Source organism: Scardinius erythrophthalmus, assembly GCF_964197995.2.
Source record: "Scardinius erythrophthalmus genome assembly, chromosome: 22".
In the NCBI taxonomy this organism is placed as follows: domain Eukaryota; kingdom Metazoa; phylum Chordata; class Actinopteri; order Cypriniformes; family Leuciscidae; genus Scardinius; species Scardinius erythrophthalmus.
In genome coordinates this window covers 22,848,871-22,874,229 of record NC_138242.1, presented here as the reverse complement: position 1 = coordinate 22,874,229, position 25,359 = coordinate 22,848,871, and the positions used below count along the sequence as shown (strand labels likewise).

General features: G+C 37.0%; 2 protein-coding genes across 8 annotated transcripts; one reads left to right on the top strand and one right to left on the bottom strand.

Annotated features, from left to right (window-relative positions):
- Positions 1 to 7,608: 7,608 nt before the first annotated feature.
- Positions 7,609 to 16,805, bottom strand: ythdf3 (YTH N6-methyladenosine RNA binding protein F3). Of its 6 annotated transcripts, XM_081352308.1 has the most exons (7): positions 16,743 to 16,805; positions 16,398 to 16,656; positions 15,984 to 16,008; positions 15,381 to 15,460; positions 14,424 to 14,574; positions 12,925 to 14,315; positions 7,609 to 9,239 (listed from the first exon to the last, which is right to left on the bottom strand). In XM_081352308.1, the coding sequence occupies exons 2-7, from the start codon at positions 16,419 to 16,421 to the stop codon at positions 9,216 to 9,218; spliced, it is 1,695 nt and encodes a 564-aa protein (XP_081208434.1). In that variant the 5' UTR covers positions 16,422 to 16,656; positions 16,743 to 16,805; the 3' UTR covers positions 7,609 to 9,215. The 6 variants fall into 6 exon arrangements, with proteins under 6 accessions (XP_081208434.1, XP_081208432.1, XP_081208433.1 ...); XM_081352306.1 differs by having other exon boundaries at positions 12,925 to 14,574; XM_081352307.1 differs by having other exon boundaries at positions 16,398 to 16,777.
- Positions 16,806 to 18,607: 1,802 nt separating this feature from the next.
- On the top strand, positions 18,608 to 24,613 carry pdha1b (pyruvate dehydrogenase E1 subunit alpha 1b; the record flags this gene model as incomplete). Of its 2 annotated transcripts, XM_081352287.1 has the most annotated exons (12): positions 18,608 to 18,664; positions 19,178 to 19,198; positions 20,090 to 20,158; positions 20,240 to 20,413; positions 20,508 to 20,634; positions 21,694 to 21,785; positions 21,856 to 21,948; positions 22,041 to 22,196; positions 22,325 to 22,396; positions 22,804 to 22,871; positions 23,056 to 23,164; positions 24,449 to 24,613. In XM_081352287.1, 12 exons carry the CDS (start codon positions 18,608 to 18,610, stop codon positions 24,611 to 24,613), a joined length of 1,203 nt encoding a protein of 400 aa, XP_081208413.1. The 2 variants fall into 2 exon arrangements, with proteins under 2 accessions (XP_081208413.1, XP_081208414.1); XM_081352288.1 differs by lacking the exon at positions 19,178 to 19,198.
- Between the last annotated feature and the right edge of the window lie 746 nt (positions 24,614 to 25,359).

Sequence of the window (25,359 nt, the reverse complement as noted above, 5' to 3'; positions counted from 1 at the left end):
CAAAATACAGCTTTCACTCTCAGAAAATAAAGTACATAATTGTACCTTTAGGGGTACATGGCTTATCACTGGGGCTGTTCCCTCAAGGTTACAATATTGTACCTTAACGTTTAAAGGTCCCATGACATGCTATTTTTTGTAGGCTTTAATATAGGCCTTAGTGGTCCCTAGTACTGTATCTGAAATCTCTTTTCAAAAATTCAGCCTCGGTGCAGAATTATAGCCACTACAAGCCAGTCCCAGAATGAGCTTCCTTCAGACAGGCCGTTTCGGTGTCTGTAGCTTTAAATGTTAATGAGGAGGAGAAAGGCGGCGCAAGGTGGAGGGTGGGTGTGGCCTTGACCATCTTGCGCAACGGTACCGGTCCGTGCATGTTAACGTTGGATATAGCAATGGCACGAAGACACGTTCAAGCATTTCAGTTTGACCCAGAATCTGATCCGGATGGAGAAGCAACAACTCAGCGGTTCCAGCAGGACATTTCCGAATGGTTAGTTTAAAATATTATGTCTGGATACGGTACTTTATTCGGATGGTTTACAGTTATTATCATGTAGCTAACGCTAACCTACTGTTGCCTTTTCATGAGAGATCTGTAACATCTGTAATTTATCTTATTACAATTACATCATCAAGCTCTGCGATCTTGAAATGCGGATATCGCGCGCGCCGTATAACCAAAAGGAAAACGGTTATCCAAATAACAAAGAAGTGTACAACACTCGCGTTACAGTGTGTGTACATTTCACACACATAAACTGCATGGCTGCATAGCTAATGTGACAGCCACATTCTACGTGTAACAGTCTAGGCAACCATAAACAGTAAAGCAACACACTTATATATCATTAGTTGACTTACTGTTCCGAGGTGTGTAGCTGAGCCAAAGAGAGTGATCCAGACTTTAGTTTCAGACGTTCAGCAAGCCCAGCTCTGTATTAACCCTTCGGTGTTCATTTGTACATCCAATTATTGAGCAAGTGTTATGCTTCGCTCGCTCAAAAGCCATGATATCTCTCGTGGACAAACTAAAATCGCGCGCGCGCGTTCCTACTTCCTAGCTCATTTTCTCATGGGCGGAAAATATTCTCTGGGCGGGCAAAGCAGAGACAGGGGAGGTAACATTCCTCCTTATGACGTCACAAGGAGGAGATTCAAGATCAGCGCGATTGAGCTTCCATTTTCTCAAAGGCAGAGAAAGATAACAAAAGCTTGATTTACACCGATTGAAATTTCTAGAAACTTGGGGACCATATACAGGCTAGGGGAACTCATATTAATGTTAAAAAACCTCAGAAAGTGAAAATTTCATGTCATGGGACCTTTAAAAGAAACGGTACATGTACCTTTTAATGCTTTTTCACCAAGCGGCAACCTCCCCGTCTCTCTCTTGAAACCAACACGGAAGTGAGTTAAACTGCAATTCGTTGACTGGCCGCTTGAGGCTGGTGTCAAAAGTGAGTCAAATCTGTTTCTCCCCCATGTTAAAATGCCTAATTTTACAGCAGAAAAAAACACGTTTACAGCCTGGTGTCTGTATGTGGCTTTGGTCTATACAGCTAATTTTGCCCTTCATGACAACTGTGAGGGGGGTGAATTTTTTTATAACTCATCCGTTTACATTATATTAAGCCTTAAAGTTTTGCATAATTAAGGGTGTCCACTTTTGAGTGACAGGTGGATTCCCGCTGCAGTGGTCATTAGCCGTTTGTCTGCTGTTTGTTAGCCGTCACGTTACCTGAGCTAATTGTCTGACTGTAAAAATAAATAAATTCGGGAGTGACGCGCTACCAAGCTGGCGACGGTCGGCCACGCCCACTTTAGGCTTCAAAAACGGTCTTCAGAAACCTACGGGTGACGTCACGGACACTACGTCCATATTTTTTTACAGTCTATGTTTTTCACCCTCAGGTCCAATAATAATAAGCCCTATGGTGTACATTAGTGTAGATTGTACCTTGGGGGACAGAAATGGACTCCTACTGTACCCCTATTTCTGACAGTGCTTTTTAAATTATCTCATTGTAGGGCAGTTCTTTTTTTAATTATAAAACATATTGTCCCTTTAATTATTGTAAAGTATTCTTTATATTGTGACTTTTTGTATCTGATGGTTTAATGCCCAACACTATAAAATGCTAATTATTAGAATTATTTATTGTATTGCATACACAGTATCTCATCAATTTACTGCAATATGAAGTTGTTACTGTGAGAATATTCCTGTTCTGGTCTTTAAACCACAGCTGCATTTGTAGTTTTATGTCTATTTTGTCATCATTCAGATTTAGAAAGAGACAGAGAGTCTTAGAGAACTCTGATACCCTTGGGACACTGTGTAAATTAAAATCCAAACAGATTAATGAGAAGTTATGTCGATATTAATAACTGCAACGATTTGAAAGCGCTGCCCCTCGGGCTGGTCTTTCGATCCAGCGGTCCTGTCGGACTTCACTTCGTCTGGGCCATTCTCACATCCTCAGCAATCAAGTCTGTCTGATTGCTGGACCTTGTAACCCAGACCTGTCATAATCTAGTTTGGCACAGTTGAAGTCCGGCCTACTTGGCCTGCCTCGGTCTAGGTATGGAGCTTTAGGAAATGCACATGTCAGCATATGGTTCTATGGCACAACAGAGAACTTTAGCAGGGGACAGAAGGAAGAGGGCCAGGGGAGGGGTGACAACAGTTGTAATCGGATCATTGGCTAAAACAAGCTGAGTCGATGGGATCAATAGAAACTGCACATGCAGCAAAGAGCCTTTAATGGCCTTTAATCTCCATTAGGTCTTAGAGGGGAAGTCAGAGTAAAGAAGGTTCAAGCCCCTCCGAGTGTCTGCTTTTGTGAGGAAGATTGTTTCTTTCTAAATTACAGGATGATTATTTACTGTTATTACTATAGTAAGTACATGTAGGCTAACATATGACACAAGGACACTGAAAAAGTGTTACCCATTTTTAAAAAAGAAAATAATAGCCTACATTTCTTCAGCAAGGATGCATTCAATTGATCAAAATTAACAGTACATATTTATAATGTCACAAAATATTTATATTGCAAACAAATTCTTTCTGTTCATCAAAGAATCCTTAAAACTCTTTATATGTAAAAAAATATATATTCTAAGCAATACTAATAAACTATTTTAACTATTTTAACATTGATAATAAGAAATGTTTCTTGATGTTTCACAATATTACTGTTTTTCTGTATTTTCGTTCAAATAAATGCAGCCTTTAGCATAAGAGACTTCTTATAAAATAATTAAACCAACTCTTATCTTATATTATTTGTATATATTATTTTTATTTATATAAGAACTATATTATTAACCAAAAAAATTGGTTACACTTTATTTGGTAACACTTTATTTTACAGCATCCTTGTTACACGTTACAGTTACTATAGTAATAACTATAAATTATGCATAATTACATGCAACTAACCCTAAACCAAACCAAACCTTAAGCCTAACCCTATTGTAAGTACATGTAAATATTACTTACTACTTAAAACGCTCAAAATAATTAATTGGTTTGAGTAGGACAAACTTAAATTGAACTAATTAGTTCAGTCAAATAAATTTTTATGAGTATTTAGCACTTTCTTTTTCTTTCAAGTTCACAGAACTGATATATTTTAAGTAAACTAAACTGTTTCATTGTTTTGAGTTTTATGAAATGATTTATTTTAATTTAAACAAACTTAAGTTTAACTGAAACGGCTGGGATGTCGATTTCCCAGCATGCTTTGCTGATGGCACTTGAATGGGAGAATAAATGCTAAAATTAAGTGTAATATAATGTTTTTTTGTGCAAGATTAATGTTAAGTGGGAGATTTAGTAGTGATTAAGGTTTTATTATGCTAATTTAGAAGAATTTCTGTTAATGTTGGTTTTAGGATAGTTACCATCATGGTGACAAGTGGTGCATGCGGCTTCATTTGAGAGCAAATAAAATCTTTATATTGTCGTACTCATATAACAAGAGCTGTATAACATACTATTGTTAGCATGATTACTTAATAGTATGTTAGTAAACTAGCTTGTTTAAACTATAAGTTAATACTAATGAAAGTGTTCACATTGAGATTGCATGAAGGTTTTAAGTTAAATATATGAAATAGTGTACTCTGATTTTAATTAAAATCTTAAGTTCTGCTTACTTAAAACTTTGAATTTCAATACTTAAAAACTTGAGGCAATCGATTGCCTTACATTTTTTGAGTTCTGCTAACTTATTCGGGTTTACAGTGATTGTAACAAAGACAACTTAAAATAAACTGTAACCCTTTATTTTAAGGTGTCCGTGTTACAGTGTAATACTAATGAACTATGTGTACTTACTATAGGGTTAGGGTTAGGTTTTGTTTTGGGGTTAGTTGCATGTAATTATGCATAATTTATCTATTTATCTATTAACTCCATGTAACATGTAACAAGAACACGGTAAAAAGAACACGGTAAAATAAAGTGTTACCAAAATTCTATCCCAGAAAACAGCATTGCCTGTGGAGAGAGTTCTCCATGGATTCAAATGAAATGCTTTTTAGACCACACTAAACATCATTATTTGTTTTTTTGCAAAGCCATATCAGACGCATAAGTAAAATAATTTTTCAACAGGCACCCATCTTTATAAAGCTTCAGCGTAACCTTGCTCACAGCCATTTCTCTGCAGTTAAATACGACAGTTGCTTCAAAGAGAGCAGAATCAAAGGCCTTTGGCTGTGGCTCTCATCTCTTCCTAATTGGCTATGCTGAGCATTCGAAAGGAACATCTGTAGAATAACAGAACACCATTCAAACTGCATCAGAATGAATCAGCTTCTTCTGATTAAAAAAAGATTCAAATCACTCACTCAGTTTGTCCATCTTGATAAAATACTAAAGTCTTGACTGCAGCTTTACCCTTTAGGATGCATGATACAATTACACCACATGATACAATTAAGTATGTTGCAGTACCACTTGTCAAAGATAAGCCGATGCACATTACGGCTGTTTAAATGTCTTAAACATACTTTAATCAGAATCTACATGTTGGAAATCCTATGCAAAGGAGCGAAACTAAAAGCTGAGCACTCTTTGAAAGTTCACTGGCAATCATTTGCAAAGCTAAGATCAAGATGCACTCATGAAAATGCCCATAATATGATACAAACTGTTCTAGAGGTGCATTTACATTTTCACTTCACACGTACATAGCACAGTTCTGCAGGTCTGTTGATTTGCTGTGATTAATCTGAGATGTATGTTTAGATCTAGAGGCCTGCTGTGATCTGCTCCGACTTCTCAAAAACAAGGGCCAGGAAACCCCAAGCTAGCACAAAGGCTGAAATAAAAACCATCATTTGCATATTCAGCCTTTGTTCTTTTCATGCCTGTGAGCCAAACTGGCAATTAGAGGGAGTGAAGCAAAGGTTATTAATAGCACTGTGTTGTACAAACTCACCTAAAAAAAAAAAAAAACAGTAAAAGAAAGCATTTAGCAGCTCTAGCCAGATGGGTGTACTGATACATATGCGGTGAACATGGTAAAGTCTTAATTCAAAGCCTTCATCTTAGTAATTACAACTTTTTATACGGCAGCACCACACAAAAAGAAATTTCCCCTGTCACGCAGAGGGATTCTCTTGGCAAGCCACCATTAATTGACTTTACCCAAGGTGCAGATTGGACAACAAGTGCTATGTTCATGTTGTAATTGCCTGATTAAAGATGAAGGGGCTCTGGGCGAGAGACGAGAGAGAGAGCTCTGTCGTTTCACCTAAATGACATAAGGGCTTGTCATTGTGTTCATGTAGCCGCACATTCTCTCTCTCTCTCCCTTCCCGAAACACCAAGAACATAGACTCTTTTACAGGTAGTGGAACATAATTCTTTTTAATGTAATTTTCATTTCACTGGCATCGCTTTTATGTAACATACAGGTGTGCAAAAGATAACCAGGAGATATGATGTTAGTCGCCCTCGCAAATCCCTGTAATAAGGGAATCTAGATCTATTAGTCTCTAAATAACGTATAAAGAAGCATAAACTGGGAGATATATTAATTGATATATGAATGCCAAAACTTTTAAGAACTGTATATTTTAAAAAATATTAAAGGAGAAAAATAAAAAAGTTTACATCAACAAAATTATTTCAGTTTACATCTTGATTGTGTTTTTAAGCATTTTAATTAAGTTAGAATATTTTATTATATTCATAAAAACATTAACTGTTTTAAACTACCATTGTAACACTATACTGTTCATCAAAAAATAACTACAATTAATATTTTTTTAGAATTGGGGGGGGGGGGGGGGGGTTCAAATCCCTGGTTAATTACTGACCCTGACATAGACATTTGATTATATCTATCATAGCACAATAGCGGTTCAGACGCTAGAACTGAAATGGAATGGGCAATAGCGCCACCTAATGTAGGATCTATTAAACAACAACTCCAGGCTAAATATAATCAGCCTGTTACAAATGTTTACATTTAATCTCAAACGAATCCACGTGAAAATGTTGTACTCAGACTTGTGTGTGAAATCTGTATGAGATAAAGAGTAATATTACAGCACATTTACATTAGTTTTGTTTTCCCTAAAATTAAAGTGATGGCACGAAAAAAACAACAGTGACGTATTAAATTACAAGTTAATTTCACTCGACTATTACAGTAAGTTATATGCAAAAAAAAGTTGTGTGAACTCAATAACTGATTATATTAAGCAGAACTCAGGGTGAATCAGTTTCAGCATATTTCTAGTTCCCAGCATGCTTTGCTAAAACTCTGTAAGGAGAGTAAATGTTGAAATTAAACGTTATGTTATATGTTTTGCACTATATTGATATTGGGAGAGATGTTAGTGTTTAATGTTATGTCGGGATTTAAAAGGGTTTATGCTATGTCTGCGTTATTAGGCTACCTGTGCTGAAGAGTATAAAGCCTGTGGTTAAGTCGCTTTATATTTATACTGCTTTGAATAACAGTAGTAAATGCTCTTTCCGATGTGGTGATATTATGTTTTAATGTAACACATGTGCGCTGCTAGCCTGCTAGCTAGTAAGTAAATATAGCTAGAGTTCATGTTTTACTGACGTGTCAGCAACTCAAACCCCCGGTTTTACAGACGAAGGCTGTAAAAGGCCGAAACCTATCACTGTAAAAAATAATCCCGACTATAGTCCCAGACTAAAATACACGTTTGAGCTGTTTTAACTGAAAGCAACTTGCATTAACATATCTTAAAATATGGCACTGCCATTGTTTCGTCTCAAATAAGTATTTTTTTTTTTCCTAAGGTACGTTTATTAAAAGTTTATTATTACCCTGTCTTAATCTAAGCCCTGTCTGTGAAACCAGGCCAAAGTTTAATGGAGTTTATAATTTTGTATTAGGAAATAATCTTGTAGGAAACTCAAGAGAAATAAAATTCACATTACTCATTGCTGTTGGTTTCTAAACTTAAAAGAATTGAGACAATCAGTTCCCCTCAACTGAAATGAGTTCTTATAACTCAGGTTTAATTTGTCATTTAAGATTAGATCTGGTGTGCTGCCATGCGATACATAAAACCAAACCTGCTGCAGTCAAGACAATTTTCAGAATGTTTTCATAAATCTATATTTATTTTTCAAATCAGATTAATCAATCACATCATACCTGTTAGCATCAGCATCATTAAGAAGCATTGATTTACAGTAACCTATACAAGCATGGCCTTAAACCAAAGCACACAGAGGAGGGGCGCGGAAGGTGTCTCTTTTTGCAGCAGTGTCATCGTCCCGCAACAGTAGAACGTGAACCCAGATGTGATGCCTGGTTCATCAACTGGGACCAGTTCTTCTTACCCACATCATCCTGAAGCACAGCCTAAAGTGGCCTGTGGAGAAGGCAGCTTCCAGTGAACAAACAGGAAATGGCAGAGACTGTAATTACTTTGCATTACTCACAGATGTTTAAGAAGATCATGTCTTATGGTGGGAGTGTGATCTCAAGACACCGGCAGCCTGCGCAGCTGGACCCCAGCGGGGAAACATTCGGACTGTAACGTCAGTCCATAACAACAATATTACTTTATCATTCAATCAATCAATAGACTCAAGACCTAAATAGATTGTTTCATTTGCATGGCCTCTGAATAATGCTCAGTATATAGTTGCAAACAGCAAAAAACAAAAGTTCTCATGCAATACAAATTTGGACGATATCTCGCGCCCGTTAATTAAAGGAGTAAACAGCACATTCTGAAATGAAAAACTCAAAACGTGGCTTCGCTAAACATGTATAATGTTTATTTTAGCTAGCGAGTCACCTATTAGGAGAAAACTGTCACATTCTCGCTGAGCTTCGGCAATTCGGACTAAATCCTGATTAGCAGCAGATCAGAATCCTGATCAGTCCAAAAAAAAAAAAGCGTTAAAGAGGCTATCCTGAACACCAGGCCTGGTTACGTCTGAGGATGATGGACTTCAGAGGAACTTATGGCATTTTTGAGCAGGTTTCTCCTAAGACAAATGCACTTTTGAATTACAAGATTGCAAGAAAAATAAACAAACAAAAATACAACAAAAAAACATGTGCATTGGCTGGTGTCATTTTGCACCACGCTGCAAAATTATCTTTTGGTACACAGAAATAGATGCTGATACACAAAGGTGAAAGGGCTACTGTGGAGTCAGTCTATAATATCGGATGTGATTATTCTGACTTGAGATTCAGTCAGGTGGGACGCAAGCTTCTGCGCCTCAATTACGTTTGTTACAGCTTCACGTAGATTCAAGTAAAGATTTGTCTTTCCTTGGATACATAATTCTAGTCTCCTCTGAGGGTGCTCAAATGTATAGAGTGCTAAAATATAATGATTTACAAAAACAAACAAAAAAACACTAAACAATAAGCCTACAAATACATTTGAAATCCTCAGGACCAGCTACACTGGTTAGTCAGTTAATACCAAACAGATGTCCGATGACAGTTAAGGGTACTGGTAGAAGCTTTTTAGAAGGTCTGAAAGTGCTTTAAGATACAGTTTACGTGAGTGATTTTCTATCCGTTTCGTGCGAGACTTGAGCGTAAGGGCAGATCCATCAGAAGTTGACTCAGAAAAGTCCACTGTCTTGATTAGGTGTTCGTACATCGTTCTTCCTCTGAGGTTACACAATATTTAAGGTACTACATCATTAGTGTTGATGTTCTACCAAGGAGATCTCTGTAAACCTACTGTTTATTTCTATTTCGCTCCTGTAAAGAAATACAAAAAGAGAAAAGACAAAATTAGATGATTAAATGCAACATGAAGCCATCAAGAAGATCTTTCTGTCTTTTACTAAGACAGTTTGTGTAAACTCAGATGATAAAATGGAAGTGTCTTTAAAAACACTTGTGGTATCTCACTTGCTCAGGAAGTCAATAGAATCTTTTTTAACGCTGCAAGATGCTCTAGAATCTTTTCTGCTTGTTGTGATTTGGCTCATGCTTCTTGAGATCGCAATTCAATCCAATTAACCGTAGGAATGAACTGATATTAAAATTCAAGCCGCTTCAAATTAGTTGAGAATTATTTTCATTTAAATTGATGGATATAAATTCTATAATATTTTGTCAAAATTAATTTAATTTTGAAATCTGACAAAGATTCGATTAAATTAAAAAAGAAACATGCATGTTGTGGGTCATGAAGTGAGCAATTTTGAGAACATTTCTAAGCTAAAATGTAAGTTTACTAAAGCCGCAGGTCCAACAAATGCTTGCTGTATTGATGCATGTAAAAGTAAAACAGTAGAGTATCTGGACTGCGGACACAGCCAGTAGTTTCCAAACAGTTCGGTAGATTAGATCTCTCTGACTTGCAGAGTAAAACTTTTCACCCTTAAAAGTGTAGTAAGCGATTGAAACACTTTGAAAATTGAAATCAACACCCAAACAAACAATTTAATGAATATTTACTAGATATCTGTTCTTTGTGTGTGCAAAAAGATTGTGTCTGTACATAATCCTGGCTGTGTAAATAGGAGAAAAAACAATTGGACCGATCCACCGAGCACCAACACACTATTGTAGCCAATCAGCGATAGGGGGCATATATCATTTTCAGCGCTGGAAAGGCGTTAGAGAGTGGGAAGGCCTGAAAACGGAAGCTTTGGACTTTGTTTCTGCTCAATACGTAAGTAAATATACTGTATACCCCAATATACTGCTGAGAGTGGCTTTGAGATGAATATGTAAATGAATGAATGAACGAATATGTAAATATGCGCTGTGCTCTTTCCTTTCAATAATAAAATAAACAACTAAAATGACAGCGGTGAGAAAACAGCAGCTGAGAAAAACATCTGATCCTAGTGATGTGGATGTTTGCACAAGCTCTGTAATTCGGCACTTCAGCACGTTTTACAATAGATTGTTTAAAAGCAAGCAGCTTTACAGTATTAAATATGAAAAAAGTATCAGTGCCTCTTTCAATTAGAATAACTACAATTTCTAAATTACTAAAAAAGCAGCTCTCAAGTGTGTTCTTGTTTTTACTTGCATCTGACCTGTTCCTGTTTTTACTTGCATCTGACCTGTTCCTGTTTCTCAGGAATCGCTTACTGCACCTTTAAAGCAATTCTTAAAGAAGCAAGTAAATGTTCACAGGAGTTGGAAGACCTGTCATATAAAAAGCCATTTTATTCTATATCGGGGTGATTACCTCACATGATGGCTGCTATATGAACAGCTGAATACTACTCACTTACTTTGTAACCGCTTTTGGACATTTTATTGAACAATAAATGAATCATGGGTGACAAATATGCTTGTGAACAGGGTATTTCTACAATGTCATCAAGTAACTGAAAACTTGCTTTTGAATAATTCTGCAACCACATCAATAGGTGTTAGTATAAAGGAGGCAAATTCCATTCAATATTCATGTTATTATCTTGAAGAGCTGAGAAACAACTTAACATATTTCAACGCATAAGCCAGTTAAATTTACTTTTACTTTGCTTACTGGGCAAAAACAGGCAGAGGGCACAAAACACTTAAAAGCTTTAAAAACAAAAAAGACAACAATGTGCTTACCACTGCTTTGCCAGTGAACATGAATGAATGTGAGGGAATGTTAGCTAAATCAGGAGACTATGAATACATGCTGAATATGTCTGAATACAGCTAGACTCATTAGTATCTCCAAACAACATGAAGAAGTGGCACTACAAGGCTTTAGTCCTCTTAGCTGGAGCTACTGATAATATTATAGACGGCACTTTTACAACACAATGCTTTGTTTGGGGAAATAAAATGAACAGTTGGTAAGTGGATCATATGTCAAATTGATGAGCTAAAGACTTAAATATTATTAAGTTATTTATTTATCTTTATTAAATAAACAGCTGACATTTCTAATGATAATAAATAAATAAAAGAAAAAAAAATAACAGCTATATATATATATATATATATATATATATATATATATATGCATTAGATTTCACAATTTAAACCACAAGCCTTGGAGACCGTTTTAATTTAAATAGTTGATTTTATTATGGCTTTGGCAATCTAAACATGATTGGCAAGATAATGAAATAGACAGAAAATTAGGTTGGGAGAAAAACTAAATATGAGGTTTTGATAAATCTCTCACGAAAAGAAGCTAAATTAGTCCAAGTGCAGCAAGACACCTTGATTAAGCCATTTTGATTGCAATTTTTCCATTTAAGTTCTTTACTAACAATCCTGTAGTGGCTTACGTAAAGATGCACAATATATTGTATAAGTGACAAATACTCAATCAGCTGAATACATCTGACATCCTGATGTAATAAGGCCAACAGAGTTGCAGTTCTGCATACAGGCCATATGCATGTAGCAGCTAAATTCAGTTCACTATTTGGTTATTTACAGGAATAAAAGCAGCAGGTTAACATGCATAAATCACAGAACTCTGTTGAGTGGGAGTTTCTTAACAATTGCCAGACAATTCAAACATTTCTGGTAGCTTTGGTCAAAATATCTACAAATAAAAAGTTAGACTGCTGGTTTTCATTTTTTTTTCTTTACAGGCATGTGATGGTAAAATGTTGCTATTGTTATTACCATGTCAGCCATCACATTTTTGGGAGTCACTCCCAAAACTTTGAAGTGAGTACATGACCACAGTAGCACAAAGTCATGCCAATGAGTCATGTAGGTTTTAAACCTATTGTCGAACATTTTCCAACAACTTCCAAACTAATTTAAGCTCTATACTAAATGACTCCATTGCAAGACATTCATCCTTAAGGGTCTGACCTGATAAACCCCCAAAATAGTGTGAAATCTAAATGCTGTAACTCATAACTCACATACAAGGATAAAATGCAGCTGGTGCCAAGGTAATGGGCACAGACATCAATTATTTGTGTTGGTTAGGCAGGAAATGATGTAAGTCCAATCTATTAATGGGACATCTGCCTGCTGTTTGAGCAGAGATACTGATTGGCGTCACCGCTCGACACCAGCCTTTTTTTCAATAGATGGGCAGAGACTTCTTAGTTGTTGTTTTTTAACACCATTTATTTCACAATACCTAGTATACGCTGAGACTTTAGCAGCTTGGTTAATTGAAATATAGGGGAAATGGGTTATGAGCAAGCCATGTTGAGCAATAAAACACAAACAACATATTACATAACCTCCAGTAATTATGTACCGAGTTACCAGATCAGACATTTCATTTCTAATTATGACTGACTGTTCTGTTTTTGTCTGGTTTTTCAGAAATAGGCAGTAGAAAGAGAAACAAAGACTAATCTGGCTTAGATAGGAGTTGCTATTAAAAACCTACCTTTGGAAATAGATGGACATGCTGACAGCACTAAAACATAACAATGATTACGAGATCTAAAGGTGCAGTGCTTGCCTTCTGCTATTGTGAAGAGTGGCAGAAAGCTGCGCTTACCCTTCGCATTGCTTCCTCTTCCTCCTGCCGCTTTTCGTAATGTGCAAAATCGTCAAAGATTGAGGTGGTATGCTTGAAAGTTGCAATAATTTTAAGCACTTGCTTTGCCTTCTCTAGGGGCACTTCTTGAGTGTCCCTGGAGTTGGTGACAGGCTTGTTGTCATTGTTTTCTAAGCGAATGTGCCTCAGTTGGTTATTGGGCACGTCCTTAACAAAGATCCATTTTACCTCAAACTTGCCCTTCCACTTATCCTGGGACCAGACGCCGGCATAGGCGTTATAGTCCACGGTGGACTTCATCTCAGCCACACCGCAGAAGTGTCCGCTACCATTGACACTAAAGAGCAGATAGAGTGGACCTTTGGCACCGAGCGAGCGGTAGGCGCCGTCCAGGCGCTTGTTTCCGTGCTCTGTGCTGCACCAGATAGAGTACTTGATGGAGCGGTGGATGTCGTCCTCAGAGTAGCTCTTGATGATGAAGACCCGTCCGTTTTTCAAGTTCCAGTCAAAGTCTTTGGGGTTGTAGTTGTTGAGGGCTTTGAGCTTCTCCAGCACGGGGTGAACCTCGCCGGAAGAAGGTGACGAGCTCATGGGGACTCCCGTCCCAAGGCCAAAGTTCTCCATGCCGCAGTTCTGGTTAAACGTGGTTCCTCGGTTCCGAGGGGCCACCCAGCGATTTTGGGTTGGGGGATTCTGCACCTGAGATGGGTGCAGGGGCTGTGGAGGACCTGGTTGCGAGTGATGGTGAGGGTGGGGAGGACCTGGAGGCAGCTGGTGAGGGTGCTGAGGAGATTGTAGATGGAGCTGCTGGTGTTGGGGTTGAGGAGGCAATGGACTCTGCATCATGGGTTGAGGTTGGGCCATGAGTTGCTGCTGCACCAACGGCTGAGGGGGAAGCATCTGTTGCGCAAGAGGGGGTTTGGTGATGGAGCCTTTGTCCTCCCAGGTACCAATGTTCATGTTATGCTTTATCGGTGGAGGTGGGATCGTTGGGCCGCTTCCCAAACCCATGTTGGGCTTTGGCTTCAGCTTGGGCTGTGGTTTCGCGGGTTTTCTCGCGATGGCCGCCCAAGACGTGGGTTTTGGTGCGGAGGAGCTGACAGGCGGCATGCTGTTGGCAGCCATGCTACTCATACCCGGTGTCCCTCCTAAAGGAGACCCGACCGTTTTCGTAACGGCCGACATGTCGGAGCCAAGCTTGAGCCCGGCCATTCCCTGATCGATACTACTGAGCCCTGGAACTTTGCTAAGTTGCGTGTCACTGCCGAATCCAGCCTGTCCATCAGCAATGGCCCGGCCCAAAGAGCTCGGGGGATATCCGTAACTGCTGCTGTACGCCGAGCTCTGTGTAGACTGTCCCTGAGAACCACTGGTGCCCCAGGTGGAAAAGTCTGCATTTCCAGGAAAGAAGTTAAATCCGTGTTGGCTGAGAAAAGGGGGCGTGTTCCCTAAAGCACCAGGCTGGCTGAAGACTCCGTCAGGAATGAAGTGATGCTCACCATTGCTCATCTGTCCATATGTGGTCAGGTACGGCATAGGCGGGTCTCCTGCGGTGGACCATGCAGCCTCTCCCAAGGAGTAAGGGAATCCGATAGAGGGAGCATAATAGCTGGGCATGTAGGGATCAGACATTTGTGGGTAGCTATTACTCTGTAGGGTGTAATTAAAGATAAGTCAGTAATGATTATGTAACGAACAAATGGCTAAATAAAGATGTGACAAAAACATAATAGGTGAAAAAAGTGTGATAAACACACAACCGTTCAAAAGTTGTTGTTGTTAAAAGAAACAAATACTTTTATTCAGCAAGGACACAAATATTTCGAAAGTGACAGTAAATGCATTTGTAATGTTACAACAATTTAAATTTCAAATAAATGCTTTTCTTTAGAAATTTCTATTCTTCAAAGAATCCTGAAAAAATAAATGCATAACAGTTTACACAAAAAATGTAGTCTCTAGTATTTCAAAATAGATAATAAGAAATGTTTCTTGAGCAACAAATCAGAATGTTTTTGGAGGATCATGTGACACTGAAGACTGGAGTAATGATGCTGAAAATGTAGCTTTTCCATGACAGCAATAAATTACATTATAAAACATATAAAAAGACAACTTTGAATTGTAATAATATTTTACAATAATATTATATTTACTGTATTTCTATTCAAACAAATGCAACCTTGGTGAGCATAAGAGACTTCTTTCAGAATCACTTTAAAAAAAATCGTCCCATTCCCAAACTTTTGAACTGTAACTTAACATAAATTTATAGGTATCAAAAAATAAAAAAATATGAAAGAAGTCAGGGATTTGTTACAGATTTATTTTAGACAGTTGTACAAAGATAAACTGTAGTTTAATGTAATGAAGCACTGAAAAGGAAGGGAAAAACTGACTAATGATATTTTCAGAATGCAGACAACTAATATGACAGCATAATGACAGAAACTCACCTGATTTGTCTGGCTGCTCAGATAATTGTCAAAGTCATCATCGTTTACAGCATCCTTCTGATGCATCGAACCGTTTTGCACTAAACAAAATTATATTTAAAAAAAGACAGAGTGTCAGTTAATTTGACTTCAATACACCATGACGTTGATATGAAATAATGAGACAGCAATTGTACACAAGTAGGCCTAAATTAGATTTTTAAATGATCAACTAAAAATCTCTATATTACAGTAAATTAAATACAGTAAATTGCTTGCTTGTCAGGACTACGGAATCACAAAGAGAGCTAGATTAACATTAAGACCGGTCTACTACATAAAATATGATTCACAGAAGGAGTGACTATTTATAAATCCACACAAGCAAGACAGTGAGAAACACATCAGTAAACTAAACACCCTTAAAGGGACAGTTCATCTTCCACATGATCATATGACTTTCTTTGGCTGAATGACATTCACAAGCACTTTCATTGCAAGGAAAAGGATGTAACACTGTGGATAATATTCTGTTCCATAGAAAATAGAAACAAAGTTTGTGAAAGGCTCATTTTAAGGTCCCTTTGGACATTCCTGAAGAAAACGAGTGTTTGCATCACTTACCTTTGTTTCCTTGTCCTTTAGGTCTCTGATTTTGGGTTCAAGGTGTGCGGACAGTGACAAAGAGAGAGAAAAAACACCATGAACACCAGTTTATCAGGAACAACATGTAAACAATAATTTGGCCTAGCAGGAACAGCTATCAAATATCAAGGGCTCTCAGTTTGTGGAAAAACGACTTGACAATGATTGATGTTGGCTTTCTTTCTTTCTTTTTTTTACCGAATGAAGTACCTTCCTGTGCGTTCGTTTGTTTTGGAGCGTTCATTCGTTCAAAGCGCGCCAATGAAACCCAAAAATGCTGTCTAGGTAGGCAGCTCGCTGTGGTTTGAGACACAGCCACTAACGTTACCTGAGCAGCACCATCATGTTTATCTAGTTTTATAGATGGAAACGCGTCCGTCTCGCGTACGTTACCTGATCGACAGTTGTCGCAGACATCCTCCGGGAGCCCGAACTGATCGCTGTTATGACTGTCCACGGTCTCTCCTGCCACCGCTGCGGGTTCGCGTTATTTTTCCTCTCTCCGGGTTGCCCTATAATCACAGCGTATTCCTCAGGCGTTGATCTCCTCGCCCGGTCTCAAACGGTCGGCAGCGGTCCTCTCGGGCGGCAGTGACGGCGAATGTCAAACGGTTGGGGGAGCTTGGCGGCTGTGTGGTGTGTTTTAGTTATTCTGAAACATTCACACACTGTGTTAACGTCTGGAGAGAATATTACCCCTGCTCTGCTCCACAATGGCGGATGGGATCTGACTCTCACTTCCGTTTGAGCGCTGACCTTCCGCCGCTGACGTCAAAGAGGAGACATGCGCCTGCTTTTCATACAGTACAAAATACTACCCATCTTTTATTGGGTAAAATTGAGACTACAGCGGGTGATATTATATGAAAGTGATCTTTACATTTTACACAATTATTATTTTACTTATGGCATGTCTTTTCATAGGAATATACAAATTTTGGGGGAAATAAGCCTTTGCTTTTCGTTTTAAAGGCAGAAGTTTCACAATACCTAAAAACAATATTATGTTTGGGAAAAAAAGAAAGCTGTGAAATGTGTTAATATTTGTAAAAATGCAATTTTTTTTCCTGTTTATCCTAATGTACCCAGCTTATTTGTAATTTTATTATACCAATAATAAAATAAATCTGTACACAGGAAAAAATGTATACAGTTCAAAAACACTTGCAGTTCAAACACTTCAACTAACAGATCATTTCTCTTAAAATATAGTTTTACAACTGCTTGGAAGTTATATAATTTTATATTTCAATGACCATGGGACATAACAATTTTTAAAAAATGCACATTTTTAATTATTAATATTATTCAGACATTCCAAATGGCCTACATTAAAAACCTTTTATTCATTTTATACGTGACTTCATATATTGATCACTATATATATGACAATATAATGTTTTGTACAACTGTTAAAGCAAAAATAAAACAATTAGAGTAAGAAATAATAATATAAAAACCTTTTTAATTGTAATTTAAGCAGTTATACTCTGTAAATGCTGTTCATTATTTTAATCATTCTCAATTTACAATAATTAAGAAAGTACTTCTATACATTTTAATATCTAGGGTGCATAACCAAACAGAGGTGGGTGAGACTGAGAAATAAAAATATCCCCATGAAAAGACAACATTCTGCTATAACTGTTCTTTACCGCTTGGTGACACTGTTCTATTTCACGAAAATAACATGACCGTAAATGACGAGCTTTACAAGTCTTCAAAATAAAAGTCCTATTATTGCTTGTAACTCAGAACAGTCAGGCCTAGTTTTACGTTACATTTGCATTCATCAAGAAGACGGAGTCTATCTTTTAATTTATGTGTCATAAATCATTTCTCTCAAGTAATTACAAAATAAAAGTGGAACTCTGCTAGACTATTCATTTTTTCTTGCTTACCTAACGAGTTGCTTTTCTATCTATCTATCTATCTATCTATCTATCTATCTATCTATCTATCTATCTATCTATCTATCTATCTATCTATCTATCTATCTATCTATCTATCTATCTATCTATCTATCTATCTATCTATCTCTCTCTCTCTCTCTCTATCTATCTATCTATCTATCTATCTATCTATCTATCTATCTATCTATCTATCTATCTATCTATCTATCTATCTATCTATCTATCTATCTATCTATAATAAATATCTATTTAACATTATTTGATTATTCTTTGATTTTGAGCTAACATACAAATGAGCCTTAATTTTAAAAATGTTTTGCCTTAGGGAACCCCACAAAGATTTGCTGTGTCCATCATATTATTACAAATATGCCTAATATGACTTACTATCGTTATATTAAATGACTATTTATTGTTTACATTTTTATCTATTATTTTTCAACTTTATTGTTGATGTTGCTGTGCAAAGTTAAGTTGAACTTTAATTCTTGAAACAGAGTGTAGTCAAATCCTCAGCCATACTGAGTGTGTGTGTGTGTGTGTGTGTGTGTGTGTGTGTGTGTGTGTGTGTGTGTGTGTGTGTGTGTGTGTGTGTGTGTGTGTGTGTGTGTGTGTGTTTCTGGCTTCAGCTCACTGTGTGGTGTTGATCCTCATGAAACACTCCTGTTCACTCAGCCTGGGGTTTGGAGCATGCAGAACATGCTGGCAGTAATTGCAAACGCATTCAAGGGCGGTGCCAAAATAAATGTAGGTATCATAAGTGTCTGTTTGCTTATCTGTTTGCTATTAAAGAGACAGAGGCATTGAAAGATTCAAGCTCTGTTTAGCTTAGGGGCATTAAAAGATTTACAAGAGGCTAAACTAGATCTCTGTAGTCTCATCGACCTTGTAGATGGTGTTCGGCAAATACAAATTCATGCTTACTGTAAATTAAATGGACACTGAACTGATTGTATTTGATTAAAAGGCAGAGTCTGCCCTGGTTTGGTCCCTCTATTGTTTGTTATCTTATCATAATAGTTTGTTTTAGCCATTCAGAGCCTGTGGTACAGTCCAACTGTAATATATTGAAATGAGAATTGATGTTTGTTCTGACATGGACATCATTACAAACCATATTGTGGTCTTTTTCCTGATATATAGTCTTTTAGCTATTTATATGATTTTCTTTATACTTTCTTTATAATATAGTTATTTCAGTAATGTACAAAATGTATACAGTGCAGTTAGCCCCATTAATGATTTTTGGTTGATTTATAGGGTGCCCAGACAGTGTCCGAGGTAAGATTTGGACTCTACACTGACTTAACTTCTCCATGTGATCCAGCAACACCAGCTCAACCACCCTAGTCTTCATTATGTTATATCAGTGTTATCAATGATAGAAAAAGTGTATTTGTCTTCAATCAGTTTGATTATATTTAATCAGTCATGCCAGATCTAAAACGTTTTGTTTACTTTTAATATTGAGTAATTTCAAAGACTACATATACACATTGTGGAATGTCTGTGTTATTATATTGTTGACCAACTGTAACACTACTGTTCAAAAGTTTGGGTTCCGTTAGGTTCTGCAAGATTGTTTATATTTTTGAAAGAGGTCTCGTATGCTCACCAAGGCTGCATATATTTGATTAACTAAAATAGTGGGTCAAATATTATTACAATTTACAGTAAAATAACTGTATTTTAAATTGTACATTTTTCCTGTGATGTCAAAGCTGAATTTTCAGCATCAGTCCTCAGTGTCACATGATCTTTCAGAAATCATCCTAAAATGCTGATTTGCAGCTTCAAGAAACATTTCTTACTATTATCAATGTTGAAAACAGTTGTGCTGCTTAAGATTTTTGTGGAAACAGTGATATATTATTTTTAGGAATCTTTGATGATTAAAAGTACTGAAAGAACAGCATTTATTTTAAAAATTTTTTAACAATATAAAATTCTTTACTGACACTTAATTTTGATCAATTTAATGCATCCTTGCTGACCTCAAACTTTTGAACAGTAGTGTGTTTATTTTAGGTACATTAGTTTTTTCACAGTACTGAATGGCCTTCAATATCTCACATGATGATTCTTGTCAAATTAAATGCATTTTTCCAGTATATCTGTTTTAAAATAATTTTTCATAGTTTTATTACTGCTCTGCACTCCACTCTTCTCCAGGGCTCCAGAGTGGTGGTATCAGCACGTTCTTTTGCAGACTTCACACCTCAGGCCAGCTTTGACATCAAGGTAAAGTTCTCATATTAGCTTAAAGCATGCACACAAAACTTTGTTCATTCAAGAAAAAAGTAGAACATGGTTCAATTTCAGAGGTGTGACCTTCATCGCTTGGACGAAGGCCCTTCGGTGCAGACGGTGCTCACCAGAGAGGATGGACTCAGGTACTACCGCACTATGCAGACCATGAGACGCATGGAGCTGAAGGCAGATCAGCTCTACAAGCAAAAGATCATACGAGGCTTCTGTCACTTGTATGATGGCCAGGTAATACAAAACTGAATACCTTGTAGTCTATAACAGCTTTTTACACACATAACACAGTCAATGTCAAATGATTTGTCTTCTGGTTACCTCTCAGGAAGCCTGTGCTGTAGGCATTGAGGCTGGTATCAGTCCCATGGATCATGTGATCACGGCATATAGGGCTCATGGTTACACCTACACCAGAGGTGTGCCTGTGAAAGATATCATGGCAGAGCTCACAGGTGGGGACTTCCTCCATAAAACTGCATTAAAGGGTTGTTTAAATTCCCAAAAATTAAAATTATGTCATCATTTACTTACCCTCAAGTTAATCCAAACCTGTATGAGTTTCTTTCTTCTATTGAACACAAAAGAAGATGGTTTAAAGACTGTTGGCTCCATAGTAATTGGCTACCTTCAACTATCTGGTTACCAACATTCTTCAAAATATCTTATTTTTATAAAAATAAGATATTTTGAAGAATGTTGGTAACCAGATAGTTGAAGGTAGCCAATTACTATGGAGCCAACAGTCTTTAAAACATGTTCTTGTTTTTACTAAAAAATGCTGGGTTGTTTTAACACAATTTTGGGTCAAATATGGACTAACCCAACGTTGAGTTAAAAATGCAATTTAAAAATGGACAAATTGCATTGGTTACATTAAAAATGTAACCCAACGGCTAGGTTTGTCGATTTTTAAATTGCATTTTTAACCCAACGTTGGGTTAGTCCATATTTGACTCAAAATTGGGTTAAAACAACCTAGCATTTTTTAGAGTGATAGTTCAACAGAAGAAAGAAGTTTTCATTTTTGGATGAACTATTCCTAAAATAGAAATCCTGCTGGGCTTTTAATGCTATCTGCATATATACTATATATTCAACAATAACTCAATTCAGGATCATGTGAAACTGAAGTAATGGATGCTGAAAATTCAGCTTTGCTATCACAGGAATAAATTACATTTTAAGACATATTAAATGAGAACAGTTAATAATTTCACAACATTATTGTCTTTAATTCATTTTTTATCAAATAAATATAGCCTTGGTGAGCATAACAGACTTCTTACAAAAACATTAAAGAACCATATACTGACTCCAAACTTTTGAAGTAGTGTTTTGATCGTGTAAATAGCAGTTGAACTGTTATTAAATGAAAGATTTCTTACATAAGTAAAATGGACTGAAACTGGAAAATACCCAACTGACTCAAATTAAGAGGTTATGAATTGGAATCAAATCAAGAAATGTGTAATAACCAGCCCGAATCTAAACATGTTCACAATCTATTTCAGGCCGAAGGGGTGGTGTTGCCAAAGGGAAGGGCGGCTCTATGCACATGTATGCCAAGAATTTCTATGGCGGGAATGGTATTGTTGGTGCCCAGGTGAGATGCACGCATCATATCTTACTACAGTATTATCAAGCATTTCTTAATCTAAATCTCACTTTGGAAGGTTCCTCTTGGGGCAGGTGTGGCCTTGGCATGCCAGTATCAGGGTAAAAACGAGGTTTGTGTTACTCTGTATGGGGACGGAGCTGCTAATCAGGTGAGAGAAACTTCCTCCATACATGCGCTCACAGGTTTATGTGCAGTCTGCTGTTGCAAAATAACGCTTTATCTGTTTTGTCCCCTTATCAGGGCCAGATCTTTGAGTCATTTAACATGGCAGCTTTGTGGAAACTCCCCTGCATTTTCATCTGTGAGAATAATAAATATGGCATGGGGACATCAGTGGAACGCGCCTCAGCCAGTACAGACTATTACAAGAGAGGAGACTACATTCCTGGCCTGAGGGTGACTGTCTTCTTTCTTTTTTTTTCTAGATGCCTCACCATGTTATTATATTCACCAGTGAATGCAATTTTTTACAGATGTACATAAAAGGTCACAATAAGTCAAGCCCTCTTCTTTGTTTTCTCCAGGTGGATGGTATGGATGTTCTTGGTGTGAGAGAGGCAACCAGGTTTGCAGCAGATTTTTGCAGATCTGGAAAGGTAAAAGAAAAAACTTACATATTTTACTAACTTAAAGGAGTAGTTCACTTTAAAATGAAAATTACCCTATGATCGCTTGTCTTCAGGAGGCCTTTATTAACCCCCCGGAGCCGTGTAGAGTTCTTTTATGATGGATGGATGCACTTTTTTGAGCTTCATATGATGGTTGCAATTCACTGCCATTATGAAGCTCGGAAGCATCAGGGTGTTTATTAATATAACTTTGATTGTATTCGTCTGAAAGAAGAAAGTCATAGACACCTATGATGGCTTGAGGGTGAGTAAATCATGGGCTAATTTTCATTTTTATGTGAACTATCCCTTTAACAAGTCAAGGAGGGCTTATAGATTTAAGCAAGGGCTAGGTTGTTACTGGTGGGCAAATGTTTGGCCTGTGCTCTCTATAGGGTCCCATACTAATGGAGCTCCAGACATATCGTTACCATGGCCACAGCATGAGCGATCCTGGGGTCAGGTGAGGTTGACCTTCAACCTTTCCCCCCGTGGCAGGCGCTCATCCTTCCTCGTCGTGTTTAAAACCATGTCCTCATCTTCTAACCTCCATAATCACATTCTTTCCTTAGTTTTAGCTAGTTTGCATATCATTTCAGTGAGGTTACTATTCGCTGTACCTTCAATCAGTGCTTTTCTGCCCTTAGTTATCGCACACGTGAAGAGATCCAGGAAGTTCGCAGTAAGAATGACCCCATCTCTATGCTGAAGGACCGCATGATTAGTAGCAACATGGTTAGGGTGGAGGAGATCAAGGTACTTCATTTTTACATGATTATTTTTTGTCTGTCTATTGCACTCTTTATTTTATCAAGAGATGAACAGGCCTTACCTTACAGACCTACAGTTATTTTAAATTGCTATATGAACACACAAAAAAAGAACACTTCTGATTCTGTACAGTCAAAAAAGGAACATTATAGGAAATGAATGGGAAATACGAAAAATGAGAAAATACAGAACAATTTTATGGGGTCTCTGATACTGTCTAAATCCAAATTCCAAATGCAAAACCTAATAAAAGTAAGTGATTATGTCTAAAAAATACTCTTATAAGCGACTGGGGAAAAAACAGCATTATGCTTTTCTTTATTTCTCCAATTAAATAGCACCAATCTGACTTTTTTACTTAAACTGTAGTAATTGAAAACAATATGAAATGATATATATATTTTTTTACTAATATTTGATTTTATATAGAAATAAATGGTGCATAATTTAGATGTGAATATTGTTTTGTACCATTAAATCCTCTCAAAATATAAAATATTAAAGAATAAATATTATTGAAACACAAAATATAGTACATTAATTTCATTAAAAAACTGATTCACTTATTGTGTGCATCTCAATCAGCTCCCTAGTTCACTAGTCAGGGCACTGGTCAGGGCGTTGGCTATTTTAAGGGCTGAACACTGAAATGTGCATGCCCTAAAAATTCCCACAATGCACTATGAAAACCAGGGAGCATTGATGCTCACTATGTTCCCTTAACGGAAGTTCAAAAGCGAGAAACATAAATCATATGAGCAATTCACTACACATAATGACACGCAATATTTATTTTTTTATTTTTTTATACAAACCCTTATTTAATTAAATGTCAGCATAAACATACATCACCAGACAGGTAATGAACATAATCTAGCTAACATTTATATGTTATAAGTATTTATAAGTATTTATGTCTGACAATTGGCACATATATGTAAAATAAAAAAATAAAGATATAATTTCTGCAGTTGTTCATAAATAAGTGATAACAGTAGTGATGTTGTACAAGGAGGACGTTGCCATGTCACTGGAAATAGAGTCATCGATGTCCCAATGTGTAGTGAGCCAGGGTCCTTACTGTCCTTTCCTTACTAGTGCCCGAATTCATGTACACGATATACTGGTTCACGACCTAGGAAGCTAGGGAGTTTATTGAGATGCACCCATTGTCTTCACTCTTTTTTAACTGCTGAGGATCACAAGAGTGACCCCTAAGTGAGGAATACCTCACCCTATCACCATATTATGTTGTTGTAATCACAACAGGACATTGATGCAGAGATTCGTAAGGAGATAGAAGAAGCAGCTCAGTTTGCTACTTCTGATCCAGAACCCCCACTGGAGGATTTATGCAACCACATCTTCTACAATGATGCACCCTTAGAGGTCAGAGGCACCAACCCCTGGACGAGGCTGAAATCCACGAGCTAAAGAACCTACTGAGGATTCAGCACTTCAGTCCTAATAGTACAGGAGCTCTGTTCCTAAGCCTATCCGCACAAAAAGATGGATGAAACTTGTGTCGTCCATATATTCATAGATACATTCCATAACAGCTGTTACTTAGCAATTAGTTTTGCAGACTGTTAATTCGTTTATATATTTAACTAAGAATGGAATTAATAAATATGTAATAATTTGACTGATATTTGCGTCAGTTGTTAATTCAGATTGCTCGCTAGATAGAATGCAAAGTCCTGAGTCACTGAATCACGCATGAGAAGTGATCACCCAGCAGGTGTCGCACTCCCACTTACGTGAATAAAGTGTCAAATCACTGACAAGGTACAGTAGATGCCAATTCATTTGGAGGTACATTATTACGTACATTACAGAGTCATCAAAAGATTATGATGGCTGATGATGAATCACACTGATGAGCAACACTTATTAAAGAAATTGTGTCCATAGTGGATTTCAATGTAAGCAATAGAGATATATTGTCCATTGGAATAAATAGAAATCACCTTTTCCTGGTTAAATAAAGGTAAAAAAAAAAAAAAAAAAAAAAAATAACTGATGATAAACTTATATTAATTTGGGCTTTATGTAGAGAAGAAATAAAGCTTTCTGTGTCCATAATTCGAGTCTGAATAGGTAATTATCGTATTTACAGATCATATTTCTGAGTGACCGTACTAATTTACTACCTTTCATACAGTAAAAGTATGATATTA